The following is a 16,816-nucleotide window of genomic DNA, read 5'->3' as shown; positions in this document are numbered from 1 at the left end:
CGTTATCCTGGTATTGTAAATGAGGAGCAAGAGGAATTGAACCCTGGACCCCTTGAGTTCTCTGAGTTTTTCCATTGCTCAGTTGGCGTTGTGCGTCGTCTGTGTGTTGATTATTATTCGCTACTTGAATGTGAAGTGCTTTGCCTCCTGGGGGTCATGCTGCTTTGGATAGACTGAGCATGTCTGCAATAATGCGACTTAAAATTGATGTTATACTTTCCAAAAGATGATATGAAGCTGCTTGTGCTGTCTGTATAATAAATAGCCTTTGTCGAGACCATTTCATGATGAATTGAACAAAAGTAGATGTTGCTAGTTCCTGTAACCTTATGGTCATTTGTTTTTTCATAGTGACGACACTGAGGGATGACTTTATTGATGATTTCATTTAACGATGACATTTGTTGTAAAGCAAAGGTATATGGAATGCAACGTTTTAATAAAACACCAGGTGCAGATATATGTGAGTTGCTGCTATCGTAAACTATGATTTTGGTGAATATTTACAGATGTCTATTGTCTTTTTTGGAAAATATTTTGAAGAGTTGTTTTTGCCTGAGCCTATAATCGAGTATTCATTTCAGAATGCCACTTTGATGCTTAGTTATTGTCAGTTATTACTGCCTTAATTGGTTGCCTAATTGTCTTTCTTTCCCTTTTTTTGTAAACAATACATATGTAAAGTAATGGTTTATAAGCCCAGGAACTTAATAAAATACTTTCTTTGAAATGCTTAATAGTTCTGTATTGTTCATACTATACAGAATTAGTCAGAGAATACCCCTGGTTTAATATTGGTTTTATTTATTATTTTCTTCTGACTATTTATGTACCTTTATAATTGTGTTCTGTGTACATTGCACCATATGTATATTGGTCAATGCCGATATCACTGTAGCCCCTGAGAGATCAATTGGAAGGAATGTATCCTTAATTCTCTGTTTGTAGGCTACTGCTTTGATTAATGACAATAAAAAAACATAATTGCTAGTAGTAGTTACATTACAACTCAGTTACATTACAACTCAGTGGGGACACACCATCTATAACCGAGGTGTGAACATTTTCCAGTATAAAAGGTTTACCAGTAGAGGGCAGTAGATGGCTGTGGGGTGAACTGGGAATGGTCGCTTAAGGTTAACAATCGGGGGCGGGCACTCAGACAGTCGACTCTAGATTAGAGTGAGGAGTTGCGTGTTGGAAGTACACATAAAGACTCCTTTGAATAATAAACTGATTGTGAAGTTAACACAAAGGTAAGCCTCATACTCAGAGTAACCGCTACTCGCCTGACGCACTGCACATTTCGAGTTGTTGTGCACCAGGCATGACAATTGACTTCTAAGTTTGACATTAATCAAGGGTGTCCTTTCCTGTTTTAGTGCTTTGCAAATGTTTTGATCTCCTCGTTGGGCTCAGCTCTGTGGTTGAGAGGAGCATGGTATCACAGCCCCTCCACCTGCCCCCGCACTTTGGTGACACGCTGCTGTTACGTGATGTACATTAATTTATGCCTTATTTAGACAACATGATATTACATCTAGTACCTCATAGGAGCACATAGTTGTCGTGATAACTCTAGTTCTGAATAGCTTCTCCTTCTACAAATAGTGTGTGGTCGACACAACACCATACAGTTGTAGGGTGGATTGCCCTAATCTGGGACATTTTTTGCTTTTCAGACTTCTATAGAATATTACGATGTGAAGGCAACACATTAAATCCACATCCAATACCTTTGAACCTTGAAACCCTCAGGGGGTGTCCTGATCAAATCAAAAGAGAAAATGCAGATAACACATTCATAAAATAAATGATATCAGATATCACTGCTCTTAGTGCCAAACTGTCTGAGAAAATGTGCAGCTTCCTAATGTGGGTCATTTGCCTAGTGTGGGACACTGTAAACTTATGTTAAAAGGTCTAAACCATGGTGCACCTTCATTCATGAATGATAGTTAAACTTCCTCAATTAGTAATTCTGTAGGTTATTTTTATGTTCAGTCATTTTATCATTTGCAATGTTGTTCCTGTTAAAAAAAAAAACAGGTTTAGCCTATGATGAACGTTGGAAAATTGAGCATCAGCAAGCAAATAAAACAATATGATGGTTTTGATGCATTTATTATGAACTAATAATATTTAGTGTAGTAATTTACCTTTTATATTTAAAAGGTAAATATATAAAAATGTTATAAATATATTAAAAATGTTATATATAAAAATGTGAAAATGTTGCATAGGCCTATTACAATATAACAAACAACAGCAGATGAAAACATCTGCCTTTACATGTAAAGGCATTGTCGTCGTCAATCACCCCATTGTCTCTGCACAGCTTTCATGAAACCAATGGGAACAGACTACACAAGAAACCCAATCCTCTGTCGACTTGGGGTCATTTGAGTCGCCATAAGCATGCTGGCAGACATGACACGGATCCTGGTTGATTTGACAGACTTTCTTGAGTGTTTTCTTTGCTGTGGATTGCTTGATTGTTTTCTTTGCTGGCTTTTGCTTTTGCTTGTTTTTTATTGCTTTTTCTTTGATGAAACAAAAGTGGTCATCACTGGTAAGATCATATGACGGAGGCTTTGCCCTCTGGCGGCTGGTAGTTGGCCGTTCTCTGACCGGAAGGGTGATCAGAGATTTGAAGGAGACCTCTGGCTATGTCACCACTTCAACTTCTTGTGCCAGAGGTGGTGCCTGCCTCTCTCCCTGTGTCTTTCTCGCTTTCGCCATTGTGATCTGAAATACATTTTATTAAAGTTAACTCTATATTTATGGAATCAAATAAAGAGCCACACCCACTGGAGCTTAGGTGTCCCACATTAGGCAGTGTCCCACATTAGGGCAATCCACCCTATGTGTTTGAGGCAAGTCATTCACACTCTGCATTGAGCTTATGATTATTAGCTGTTGAATTCTTAAAGAAGAAACTGGCTTCAGGATTCCATATTAACAGGCAGCTTTACAGGCAAGTGACTTCGGTGATGAGAGCTAGTTACTGCACGAGCGTTCCAACTGTGCGCATGCGCAGTGTACTAATCAGACTATTCAATAGCTTATGTTTTTCTTTCTTTAGCTTATGGCTGTATAAACAATAAACAAGATGTTCAGCATAATGCATTAACAAAAGATTCTAATCCATGCCATTATAGCTTGAAAATGGTAAGAACATTGTCAACATGTGTGGCATCCGTGGCCTACTGGTTAAAGAGTTGGACCGGTAACCGGAGGGTGGCCGGTTCCAATCCCGACCGGTAGGCAAAAATATGGATGGGGGGAGTGGTTGTGCAACACTCTCCTACGTCCTCATTCACGGATGAGGTGCCCTTGAGCAAGGCACCTGAAACCCCCACCTGCTCCCCGGGCGCTGCACTGCGGCTGCCCACTGCTCTGGGTGTTCACCGGCTCCCAGATGGGTCAAAAGCAGAGAAAGAATTTCCCCCAAAAAGGGATAAATAAAGGATAACTTAACATTACATCTTGTCAACATCACATTACATACAGTTTCAATGAGTCAATAGATCACAGTTTAAGTTTTTTTTTTTTTAAACAGTCCATCTCCTAATGCTTACTGTTCATACTTGGGGTTTGGCTTGCAAACTCTCCCAGAGCATGTGGTGTAAGTATTACTTGCCAGGCAATGGGGAGACTGGACAGGGGCCTGTGTCAAGTTTTGTGCATGGCTAAGTGTCTGTCCCTCGGTGTGTTGCACAGGTGTGAGTTGTGAGGTGTCTTTGAGTGTGCTGTTCAGGACGGGCGGTTGATGGCTGTACCAGGAGAGTGGTCATGGGGATCTCTGTATTGTGGTGGTGGTTGGGAGGACATGCCTGCGGTTCCGTCTATACTCGCCTCCTTCTGATTGGACGATGTATGATCTGGGTTCCTTGCTGACTTCATTGATAGTTCCTAAGCGGTCATGTCCATGACGTGTTTGCATCCTTACAACCTCACCTTGAAGTAAGGGACGAAGGAGTCTGCTGGACTTGTCGTGGCATTGCTTTTGTGCATGGCGTTTATGCCTGTCTTGACAACAGTGTTGCTTTTGGATCTTGGAACTAACAGTTCTTTACTCACAGGTAGGGTAGTGCGTGTCTGCCTTGACATCAGCCTTTCAGCTGGAGAACCAAGGTAGGTCCGGCACTGGATGTGGCTTGAGTGGCTCTTTTTTTTGGTGTGGCCTGGTGCTGTTGCACACCGGACATGCAGTTGTTTCCTTCTCTATATCCTCAGTTATTGTGGGCCAGAACACGATACCACAAGCTCTGCGTTTAGTGGATTCTGTGCCTGGGTGCCCTCTGTAGAGGATAGAGATGTAGTCCTTTTGCAAAGACTTGTGGATCACTGTCTTCGGGTCTTTCATGACAATGCCATCTTCAATGGTGAGTTCATCTTTGTACAGGTAGTACTGACAAATCTCTGGGGGCAGCTGAGTTTGTCTGTGAGACCAGCCCTTTAATATGAGTGTCCTCAGCTTCTGTAGATCTGGATCAGAGGCAGTATGTTCCCTCAGTTCAGTCAGCCTAGAAGAAGAGATGTGTTAGATTGACATGACCTCATAGTCTGCTGTTCCATTGCTGTGCTGCTCTATTGAGGTTCTGGGAGCACGGGACAAAGTGTCAGTGAGGTACATCAGTGAGCCTTTTTTGGAAGTTATACTTTTGCAGTCTCAGCATCATGCGCTGCAATCTGGCTGGAGCTGAGTTTATGGGCTTGTTGAGGATTGTGACTAATGGTTGATGATCAGTTTCAATTTGGATCTGCTTTCCATAGATATAATCGTTGAATTTTGAACATGCGAAGACAACGGCAAGAAGCTCCGTCTCGATTTGCGCGTAGTGCATCTCAGTCTGTGTCAAAGTACGAGAGGAGTAAGTGATCGGGGCGCCTTCCTAAAGGCATGCTGCTCCGAGTCCGTACTGTGAGGCATCACAGGTAAGTGTGACAGGTTTCTGAACGTTGTAGTAGCTGAGAGTGGGTGGACTGGTTAGGCTGTCTTTCAAAACATCAAATGCATCTTGATGCTGCTTTAGCCAACACCACTCAATGTCTTTGCATGTTAGCTCGCGAAGTGGGGCTGAGAGCTCACTGAAATTGGGAATGAACTTTCCTAAATAGTTAATCATCCCTAAGAAGCGCTGGAGGGCTGTGACGTTTTCCGGTATGGGCATCTCATTGATTGCTTTGATCTTAGCCGGATCAGAATCAGAATAGTTTTATTGGCCAATTATGCAGAACATAGTAGGAATTTGTCTTGACGTTCGAGTGCGTCGTGGCAGCCATGGACGGTGCCAACTTGAGGGAAAAAAACAGCATAACAACATGAGGAGAGGGGAGGGGAAAAAAAAGGCAACCCCCAGACTATGCTCCTGTGGGGAGTACAGTGTGGGGACCGGAAAAAAACACCTCAGCACACATAAGCACATAGTCAGTACACCTACAACATGAAAAACACAAGACCTGCAACAGGGGGGCGGGGGGGAAACACCAGTGCAGGCAAGCAGCCATCGGTCCTGCAGCCATCAATGCGCTGGACACAGACCCGTCTTGTCACACTGGGGGGAAAACGAAGCGGCGAAGGCGTGGGATGGGGGTAGAGGGGGGGTGATTGCGTATCTGTATCCGTGTAAGAGTTTGTGTATGCGTAGGCCTGAAGAGTTGCTTCGCCTGGCGTCACAACCATGGTGTCTCAGCCGCAGGATGTCATTGCGATAGTTGCCATGGAGACAGCCTTGATCATATCCCAGTCCAGTCCCCAGAGTCCAATCAGCTGGTGTCGGTGGGGTGGGGGGGAGGGAGGCACGAAGAGAGCGTCTCACAGCAGTGCTCATCCGGGAGATGTTGTTCCAGCAGTAGCCTTGGCCAAGGCCGGTGCTGGTTGGGGGGGGTCCGAAAAGATAATGTAGGAGCCATGAAGGTATTTATTAATGGAAATAGATAATTTCGTGGTTTATATTTGGGTTATTTTGGTTGTTATATTTCGTAACTTTTATTGTTTATTTTGATATCACAGTAATTGGGTAACAATCATAGGGGCGGTAACATCTAGTTAATATAATCACAGGTGCGCTGGTGCGGGCGGAAGTAATTAAGAAAGAGAGGGTGAGTTACTGGGAGGCCGTATTTTTTGTTGACCGCTGTTCTTGCTTAGATCGCTGTTTTTGCTTAGATCGCTGTGATCGATATTCTTCATACTTTGAACACGTTATGATAAGTTGTCATACTTCTACAATAAAAACCGGCAAACGGAATCTCTGATCTCAGTGGATATTTTGTTTAGTACAGCGCGTCGGACAATCAGCTTACACCCTACACTCAGCCTCTCAGCGACTGCTTCGTTTTGGATACTAGTCGCTACAGATAAGATTAGGGTTGTTTGGTTTTAGGGCGAGTAGCCGCATTCCAATTTGCGCGACTACACTCCAAGTCCATTCCGCTCCAGAACGATCCCCTTGTCTTTGCAAAGCCGTGAGCTTCTCCATCATGATCGTGATGTTATCCGTATTGCTTTTCATAGTCATATTCAGAGTGCCGACAGCTCTGCCCACCGTATCAATCATGACGGGCAGCCCTGTGGGGCAATGAACGGCTGACCGCGTACCTTCAATCCAGGCCATGCCTATTCCAATCAGCAAGAGACCCGTGAATACGATTCCAAAAATGTAGATGTCCTCCACATCCTCCACGGAAAGAGGCGCCAAGCACACAAGCTGCCACCTCTCCCAGGCATCCCTCGTGTAGCCGGTTGCGAACGTTCCGGCAGGACAATCAGGTTCCCCCGAACCTTGGTGTTTCGTCGAAAAGACGGTGTCAATAGCGTTGAGAGACCATTTGACCAATTCCATGATGATTTAAGTTTGAAGAGCAGTGCGGAGAGAGTCTCTCAAGTAAGGACGAGACGAGACAAGACAAGAGCAAAGCCAGGGTCACGGGGAGGAGAGGACAGAAAATGCGACCGCCTTCGTTGAGAGCCAAGAGGGAAGGGCTCAGGCTTCAATCCCTCATTTGTGAACACATGTCCAACGTAACAGACTTCTTTAAGTCGGAATTTGCACTTTGAGGGGTTAAGTCTCAGTTTTACTTTCCTCGCACGGTCAAGTACTTTTCTGAGGTTCTCTTCATGCTCTTTCATATCTCTCCCGCCAATGATTATGTCGTCGACGATGACAGCACAGGGGTATCCAGCAAAGATCTGCTCCATTGTACGCTGGAACACCTCACTGGCTGAGTTTATTCCATATGGCATTCTGAGGAAGCGGAATCTGCCAAATGGAGAGCTGAAAGTAGTTAGTATGGATGACTTGTGGTCAAGCGTTATCTGCCAAAAGGAGGATTTCGTGTCCAGGACAGAAAAGACTGTGGAGTTGGGCATTTGTGCGGTTACCTCCTCTATGGTACGCATAGGGTGATGCGGGCGTTTCAGGGCTTTATTTATTTTACGTTGAAAATAACTTCTGGCTTGCATATAAGGAGGAAAAACACTATCTATGGCCTCAATAGTCGACAAGCAACTTTCAAATGTTTTTAATTGCATTGCATCACAGCAGAATGTAGCATATTAGTCAACAGTTATTCTCTATGTATACAGGCTTTTTATTGAAACGTTTGTCTGCACTGGTCATAAAATTTTTTAACTTGATGACAACAATGTTTAATCTAATCAAATAATTTTTTAGAAAAAGATTTCTCTTTGAAATTATTTCAATTGTAAAATACTAAATGTAAAGTGCTATGAATGGCCTGCTGTTTGCAGTATGCTCGATTAAAAACTTGCCATTCCAAGTATTTTGGTTAATATTTAAACATACATTTGGTAGTTTGTGAATGCTACTGCCTCATTTTATGATTTGAACACAGAAGGAATCCAAAATACAACGTTGGACATGGAACCCACAGACAATACTGCACTCACAGAACACAGTGAGTGTTTCAAGTTAAATAACCCAGTAGGCTATGCATTTAATTCATGTATCTTGGTGTTTCAAGTTAAATAATCCAGTACGCATTTTATTCATGTATCTTGGAGATAACAGTTGTCCCTTTTTTAACTTTATGAAGATGGACCAACAAGTTCTTCACCGGGGAGGATGTCGCGGACACAGATATTTACATTAATATCCGTGGCTTCTGTAAACTTTGGCTCAATGATTTGCTATTCAATACTTGGCCCATTCTTTCCCAACCTGGTAAGCTATAAGCAACAGTTTCGTCAATGCATAAGGTTTAAACGGTTACTGCCATGAGATGTAAGCAGCCTATTTCACATGATGACAAAATCATTAACATCAATTTTCCTTTTTACACATGTAAAATATTAACGTGACATATAGAACATGAACAAAATTTTCCCACCTGACACTTTCCTCTTTATTCCAACGCAGGCGTTAAAGAAGGGAGCCAGCCAGACAGTCATTGGTCTAATATTTGGCTGCTATGCACTATGCAACTTTGTTGGTGCACTGCTAATGGGAAAATATGTAAGTTAATAACACTGTTAACGTCCTTTTCATGTGTGACAGTTTGACCACTGTCCCTGTCTGTTTAACTGCCTATCAATAGCGCACATTGATGGATCGTGTATGAACAGCAAACCTTCAAGCATACAGTATATTCAAGCTCTTTATTCAAGCAACAAACACTCACAAACAATCTCTCCCTCTCACCATGGCTCTGTACTGCAGACTAAAAGAGTCATTGGACATTAATGAGCGACAAGCCTAAATGCACTAGTGAAAATCACTGATCTACAAGATGAACATGCATGCTGTATTTTTGATGAGTTTATTCATGGTTGATTTGCAAAATGCCACAGTATTATAATCCCCCTGTTGATTGGGCCTGTCTAGTGGGAGGGGCCATGGGGTATAAAAGGGGTGAGCTGCTGTCCTTCTGACAGTCTGCTGTATGCTGTTGCCAGAAGAGGTTGTCTGTGTTGTGCAGGGTGCTCAGCTATCCACAAGATGCTAAATATCTACTGAGATGTTTGGGTTTTGGCCTCCGCTGTATGTTTTGCACTTATCTGACACTTTGGGGGAATAAATGTTGTTAAAAACCGATTTGCAACTGTGTGCCTTGCCATCCTTTGGGTTTGAAAGTCTGGTTTATTAAGGTTACATTACCTTCACCCGAGGCGGGGTGTGACACATGTAGGTTATTATCTTCTGATTGTATTACATATTCTTCTACCTGGTTCTCAGATTGTCCAGATTGGTGCAAAGTTCATGCTTGTGTCAGGCCTGTTGGTGTCTGGAGGATGCACTATCATGTTTGGGTAAGTACACAACATGGGAGATTGAAGTCCTTTGGTTTGATGGTTGATTAGAATACAATGACGTGTAATTTTAAAAATAATTACTTTTTTCTTTTAAGTAGCCATTTCAGCATAAGCCTTAACATGTTATCATGAATATGTAATACAATCCATAAGTTCACATTCACATATTCTATCGCTTTATCCAGATTAACTATTCCAAAACTCCACCTGCTGCAATACTAAGAGGTGTGACTGATGATGAGCATGCCTGTAACCACGTCACCAGGTCGGCTGCTCTGTTCTGAATCATGTGCAGAGGTTCAACAGGGCCCACTTGTGGTCCAGCCAGTAAAAGGTCTGGTGTGAGGGGATAGGGTTCATGCTTGTGTCAGGCCTGGAAGATTGGAGGTCTGATGGTTGGTTAGAATATTTAAATGTATTTGATCAACTATATATTCTTAAATCAAAGCTTGAGTAGGTTTGAAGGCAAAGGGACAACTCTCCCGCAAGAAAGCTGAGAGAGCAGGTTTGAGGGCAAAGGGCGGAGGGTGTAGGTGGTGGATCGTCTGTAAGAACGGCTAAGAGCTATCAGTGTCTGAGAGGACAACGTAGAGAGTAGAGGGATGTTGGTTTGGCAGAGAGAATCTCTTAAAAAAATAATAATAATAATAATCTGCAGTCTTGGACGAACGCCCATGAGGAGCGTTGAGTACATCATGAGGAGAGCAAAGTTCAGTTGAGTCTCTTTGCTGATTCCAGAAAATGAGGTTTAGTAATAGTGGCAGTGAATGATCTTGAATATCCCTGTTGTTTCAAACAGATTCCTTGACAGAGCTCCCTCGGGGACGGTGTTCATCGCTCTCTGCTTCATTTTACGGAGCATCGACGCCATTGGCTTTGTTGCTGCCGCGACCTCTTCCATCGCATTGGCATCTAAAGTCTTTCCAAACAATATAGCGACTGTCTTGGTAGGTCTGGCCTGCCTGGATGTCACTGGCATGTAGGTGAGGTGTGTGAAATAAGCACATGATGCCTTGTATTGTCTCTCCTATGTTCCCTAAACTAGTCAAGGTATATGCTGGCCATCAGGCTTCCATTGTTCTACAGGTGCTACTAGAGCAGGGGTGGGGAACCTTTTTGAAATCAAGGGCCATATCAGTTTTTAATACTTGTTTTGCGGGCCGCACTTTTTTCTTTCTTTTTTACCGCAGAGCTGAGCACATATAGACACTTTTAGAATTACCGAACGTGAATCATAGGACAGTTCCTATGATTTCCTTTGAGTTCCGATATGTTCCTTCCAGTTTATTAACTGATTATTACATTAGATGTGAGAGCATCTCTAGCGAGAGCGCCAGTATTCAGCATCAATATTCAACAACAACATTCTTACACTTCTGTTACATATTACTTTCAACATGGAAGTCATAACATTTTCAATCTCAGTGTTACATTCTGAATTTAAGTTTAAACATTAAAACTACTTCCATAACACATTCTGTGTTGTCAATCTCATAACACATTCATTTCAGAAGGACATTCTTTTCATTCTTTTCTTTTTTCATTTCATTTGTTTCTTACCCCCTCCAGTGTTTCAATATAACAGGCTACAGGCGTATTCAATGCCATGCTAGCTGTCAGCGCTGTGACAGAATGTGTTTAGCACTACTGTGCTGCCCTGACGTTGTGACTCGTTACCCTCAACTTTCGAAACAAAAAATAAATTAAATATTTCTTCTAGTTTATTTCGGGCAAAAGTAATCGCCTATGCTTGTAATTTGGGAACATTTTATTTTAGGAATTTTTTTTTTTTAATATATAGTTTCTCCGCCAAATGGCCTTGACTCCACGGGCCGCATCGAAGGCTTTGGCGGGCTGGATCCGGCCCCCGGGCCGGACGTTCCCCACCCTTGTACTAGAGTGTCCCACGTTTTTAATCCTTCTTTCCCTCTGTCGTATTGTCCCGTTCCAGGGTAGTTTGGAGATGTTCACAGGACTGGGTCTCATTCTGGGGCCGCCTTTAGGAGGGTGGCTGTACCAGGCTTACGGATACGAGCTTCCCTTCCTTGTTCTGGGCTGTATCCTACTGCTGATGGTTCCCTTTAACATCATCGTCATGCCCAGCTGCGGTAGGCGTTCATCGATTTCTGTACATAAAGATAGAGAGGACTTCCTGTGGTGATAACTGATCATTGTCAATACTTTGTTGTCGTGCTTTTCTTTTGTCACACAGCTGCGGAGCCCTCTGAGAATTCCTTTTTGCAACTGCTGAAACTCCCCAAAGTATTGCTCATCTGCTTCTTCATGTTCAGCTTAAGCTCAGGCCTGGGCTTCCTGGACACGACCTTGTCCCTGTATGCGATTGAGAAGGTAAACCCAAATGTTACAAGTGTTACAATGTTGCTGATGTCGTGTTTATGGTTCCAGAAAAGCAGGGAAATTGCAGTCTGCCTGTGTTTCCTGTGCTTTAGAACCAATACAAATATATTGGGGGTGGGGGGGGGGGGGGATTGTCACATTTTTAAAAATAAAATAATAAATATGTAAGGGATAATCACAGAGAGGCAGGGCAATAAACTGTTTGATATGCCCGGCTCGTGGACGGCTTGCGGTAACCTTCCACGAGCCGGGCATATCAAACTGTTCATTGCCCTGCCTCTCTGTGATTATCCCGTTTATTCTACTTCTTGCTTGCCAACATAATCAAACAATTCAAATACTTTAATAATTATGCTTTTTCTTATTCGTATTGCATGCTTATTAAATGTATACTCTGTTTGAGTTCATCTCCCTCAAAAAGTAGTCCCCTTTAGAACTACGGTGAATAACGTTAGCTCAGCTGTAGCAATTTGTTTCTATAGCAACCACACAAGGCTGCATCTGATCACTAGTTTAATTATAGCTGCTGCGCAGCAATGGGTCGGGTCCGGGCTAATTTTGGCAAATTCTGAGCAACAAACAGGAGAATAGGAAGACAGGACAGTTGACCTTCTAATGTTCAATTTGCACCAGTTGAGGATTGAACCCACAACCTCTGGAACCAAAGACCATTGTCTATCGCACTGAGCTAATTGGCAAGTAGCATTTCAACAGTGGCTTCACAAATTGAGTGACAGCTGTTGTAAAGGCAAATTTAAAAAATGGTCAAAATTTCAGAAATTCAGTCATCTAAACAAAAATCTGATAATACATAAATTGCATCTTGACAGCATGGAAATGTTGGTGATTTGTTTTTAATGATAAGTGTTTTGCTTCATAAGAGAAAATATGATGTTTAAAAATTCCACTCTCACATTGGCTGCAGTTGTTCCCATGAGAGCAGAATTCAAAATGTTCTCAAAAATTCAGTTTTTGAGATAAAATTCTGATATTTGCCAAACTTCATCAACCATGACTCCAGAATATTCTCAATTTTTTTCAGGAAGATTGAAAATGTATTTATCAAGAATTTGATGGTATACGTTTACAGTACTGTTTACAGTCATACGTTTTCATGCACTGTAGGATCAATTTTTGCTTAATCAAAAATCCGAGAAACAAGTTTTGTTGAGGACGGTCTGGAGATGCTCTGTACCAAGTTTGGTGACAATTGAGCAAAAATTGTGGGAGGAGATACATTTTAAAAGTTTTACAGTTATTGAAAAAAACAGAGTGATGGACTTCATAATTTGTAATGAGTTTAAGTGGACAAAAGTTTCAGCAGTATTGAGGCTACATTGTGGTGAAGTTTCAACACTGTAGCATCTACCGTTGGTTTGGTAGGAATTTTTTAAGTTTTTAAATTTAAACGCTTATTGTGCCCCCCCTAGGAGGGGGGGGCACATGTCCTTGGAGTTGAGTGAATCTGGCATGGGACTGGACCTTTGTGCAAAGTTTGGTGAGTTTTCACCCATGGGAAGTATGACTTCCTTGGAAGAAGAAGAAGAAGAAGAAGAAGAAGAAGAAGAAGAAGAAGAAGAAGAAGAAGAAGAAGAAGAAAGAATTCCTAGGAATACAATAGGTTCCCGGCAGCTTAGCTGCCCGGACCCTAATAACGTAGTTGTATCTCGCTTGCAAAACTATGTGTCGACTGACCCTCCGATAGATTTCTGACACATTTTAGAAACTTTTTTAAACAAGGTTTATTTTTACAATGGACCTCATGTTTGAAATTTCTGTGATAGCAAAAAAAATCCAAGCGGCGTATTGATCTATTATTTGAGGACGCTGTGCTCAGTCAGCAGCAAGTACAACCGACAAGTCAGCGGGCAACCTGCCGGGTTAATGCCCTCCTTCCCCCAGAATCAAGCATTCTTAAACAAAGTAGAATATCCCATTGTAATAACCCCTCTCTCTTGTGTCTAGTTCAGTCTCACCCCGGGCTACGTGGGCCTCCTCTTCCTGGGGTTCTCCTTGCCTTACACTCTGATAGCGCCTTTCCTCGGTTGCTTTGCTGATAAATATCCTGTGAGTCTCAACTGGGGTCGTAAATCTCTAAGCCTAAAAACTCTTGCAGTAGAGAATGTTAATGCAAGTATTGTTTTGGTTGTAATGAGCTTTGAGTGTACATTGTGACTAAGGTGAGGGTGGGAGTGCAGATCTTCTGAATGAAGCAATGGCTACACTTACACTACCCTTTAAAGGTTTTGGGTCACTTAGAAATGTCCTTATTTTTTTAAGAAAATAACAACAATAATAAGTTTTTTTCAATGAAGATAACATTAAATTAATCAGAAATACAGTCTAGACATTGTTAATGTGGCAAATGACTATTCTAGCTGGAAACGGCTGCTTTTTAATGGAATATCTACATAGGTGTACAGAGGCCCATCTCCAGCAACCATCACTCCTGTGTTCTACTGGTGCATTGTTTAGTTAATCGTGTTAAAGGCTAATTGATGATTAGAAAACCCTTGTGCAATTATGTTAGCAAAGCTGAAAACGGAATAAAAGAGTTTTCATGGAAAACATGAAATTGTCTGGGTGACCCCAAACTTTTGAACGGTCGTGTACCTCTTACCTCAATACCGTTCTAACGGACTCCTAATGGTCGTCATTGCAGGCAACAAGAAGTTGGTTAATGATTCTCGGGGGCCTTGTCTCTGGGCTCGGCTTCTGTTTTCTTGGTCCAGCACCGTTTCTCCACGTTACCAGGTGTGCTGAGTAGATACAATCATTCAAAGTGGTCAGACGCTCCTCCCTGGGTGTGAAGTGAGGTGACAGTTCCTCTCTTGTTGCTCCTCATGGTAGCCAGCTGTGGTTGCTGATCTTCATGCTGTGCGGGATTGGTTTTGGTATGGGTGGAGGTTTCACGCCCTGCTTACCAGAGATCATTGAAGCAGCCTAGTAAGTTACTTTAGAATTACATACGTTACATCTATATTTCCATATCCTCTCTAGAGTCTGAATATAATACTAATTTTCTATTTTTCATCATTCTGAATAATCTTCTTGGGGGACAGTGAGCAGGGCTTCGAAGAGGGACTTAGCACTCTGGGAATGGTGTCCGGACTGTTTGGGGCATGTTGGTCCATGGGGTAAGTAGTTTGTCTAGCCTATTGGTTAATTATCAAATACTGTTTCAGTCACACGGTACACACTGTGCTAATGATGAACAGGTGAATAAACGGTTTATATACCCCATGTATCATCTCCAGTTTACATTGACCACTTAAATAATTATAATTGTTAGCCATAATGAATCATCTTAGGATAACAGTGAGTTTAGGGTTAGAGTTTGAGTACTCTAAGTTGTTACTCTTTTCTATTTATATTTAGGGTTCAGTGTGTTGGATTTAGTTAGTCTATCGGAATGGACTGGAATTCAATTGGTTCCAATCCACAGCCTCACCTCTACATGACACTAAATCCTACACACTGCACTGTAATGTTGCTGTAGGTACGATTGGAGAGTTTCTCTGCATTTCTTAACCATTTAGTGGAGAAACGTGTTGCTTTCCCCACCTCTCTCTGGAAAATGTGGATTCTCAAACGAATCACAGAAGAGATGCCCTGGTTTGTCAGATATGAGCCACAAGCTGTTTATAATCTGTGGATGGGCTCATACGGAGGCAGGCGCAGTCCACTCCAAACCTAACCCTAACCCCCACCAATAGCTGATGGTTGACTGAGCCATTTTACACAAACTATTCTCAAATAATAGCTCTTAAATCCTACTCACAGCATATTTTTAAGTCAAGCATTTTATTTTTCTAATTTAGAAAATAAGAATGTTTTGTTTTTCTCCTGGTAAGGATATTCTATGGACCATTGATGGGTGGCTTCCTCACACAGCAGCTAACCTTTGAGTGGGCGGCAACTATCCAAGGAGGGCTGTCAGGTCTGGCTGTAAGTCATATTGTTCAGGGCCTGCCTCCCCTTCCGCCTACCTCAGGATATTCACGTACTAAGCTTGTCAGGGTTTCTTAGCCTGTTGGGGTTACAAAGCATTTTAGGTTACTACAGCCTATACGTTTTTCACACACATTTATTCTACAAATCTATGCCTTATCTTTTCCACAGACCACGCTACTTGGGATATACTATCTCTATGCAAGTTTCAAGAAGCACAGGTAATTTGATCAAACGTAGATGTACTGACTGTTGTTTATTGACTGTAGTGTAGTGTTTACTGCATGTTTTTTAGATGTAGCACAGTCTGCAGGTCAAAGTTCATACTTTTTTTCTCCATTTTGTCTTAAAGTGTTGCACAGGTATCTGTAAACGGTAGTCCAGGGGAAAGGCACAGGCTTTTGGCTTGACCAACAGCTGAAGAAGACTTTGATGGGGTGTTGGAAGCCTATGTTTCAAACACCTGAACAAGGTGAAATGAATGTAAACTGAAGTAGCAGTGACCTAAACAAATAAACGACTGCAGTCATGTGTGCTCTTAAAGACTGACTGAAGCACTATAAGCACTATAAGCAAACGATGCAATACGTCATCTCTCCACAGAGAGCAGCAGCAACTAATTCCAAAGAAAGCATTTTTTCATCTGTTGAGCTGCTTATGTGTCAAATTTGAGCCACCAAAATGTACACGTTAACACACGTACGCATGCACACACACACATGCACTGCTGTCGTAAAACCTGTAGCCTATTTCTAGCAAGTATTGCAAAGAGATTTGTTTTCCTTTACAACTCATCAGATTTCACCACTGCTGTAGTGGTCACTAAAATGCACTACAATACTATGGAGGTAGATTTGTGTCCTTATTATGCAATCAAACAGAATAGGTATGAGAGCAAAACTTTCCACACTGCAATCAAAAAATGTTTTATTGCAAGTAAAATAAATGTGATTAAAAATGTATTAATGGGAATCCAAAAGTTGTGTTTGCAAATCCAAAAGTTGTGTTTGCAAATCCAAAAGTTTTGCTTGCGAATCCAAAATGTACACCTACAAAAAACAAGAACGTTTATTCAAATTAAATTATCTTTTACATTAAAATGTATTTTAAATTATTGACTTTCATTGTTATTGTAATACTTTTAGCATGATTTATTCCTATATGTGAAGTACTATGAATGGCCTACTGTTTGAAGTATGCTCAAGAATAAACTTACCTTACCAGAGG

The 16,816-nt window shown here is 41.8% G+C and overlaps 1 protein-coding gene across 2 annotated transcripts; it reads left to right on the top strand.

Annotated features, from left to right (window-relative positions):
• Positions 1–1,202: 1,202 nt before the first annotated feature.
• On the top strand, positions 1,203–16,121 carry LOC311361811 (MFS-type transporter SLC18B1-like). Of its 2 annotated transcripts, XM_084481628.1 has the most exons (15): positions 1,203–1,256; positions 7,864–7,926; positions 8,065–8,192; positions 8,388–8,483; positions 9,204–9,277; positions 10,080–10,227; positions 11,232–11,388; positions 11,493–11,629; positions 13,604–13,705; positions 14,301–14,392; positions 14,489–14,584; positions 14,701–14,775; positions 15,493–15,586; positions 15,761–15,810; positions 15,942–16,121. In XM_084481628.1, exons 2-15 carry the CDS (start codon positions 7,890–7,892, stop codon positions 15,997–15,999), a joined length of 1,344 nt encoding a protein of 447 aa, XP_084337754.1. In that variant the 5' UTR covers positions 1,203–1,256; positions 7,864–7,889; the 3' UTR covers positions 16,000–16,121. The 2 variants fall into 2 exon arrangements, with proteins under 2 accessions (XP_084337754.1, XP_084337755.1); XM_084481629.1 differs by lacking the exons at positions 1,203–1,256; positions 7,864–7,926; positions 8,065–8,192; positions 8,388–8,483 and adding an exon at positions 9,466–9,545 and having other exon boundaries at positions 9,210–9,277.
• Positions 16,122–16,816: the final 695 nt, after the last annotated feature.

This window comes from Micromesistius poutassou, assembly GCF_964030765.1.
Source record: "Micromesistius poutassou genome assembly, chromosome: 17".
Classification (NCBI taxonomy): domain Eukaryota; kingdom Metazoa; phylum Chordata; class Actinopteri; order Gadiformes; family Gadidae; genus Micromesistius; species Micromesistius poutassou.
Note: the sequence above shows the minus strand (reverse complement) of the source record. Positions and strands in the feature narration are given on the sequence as shown.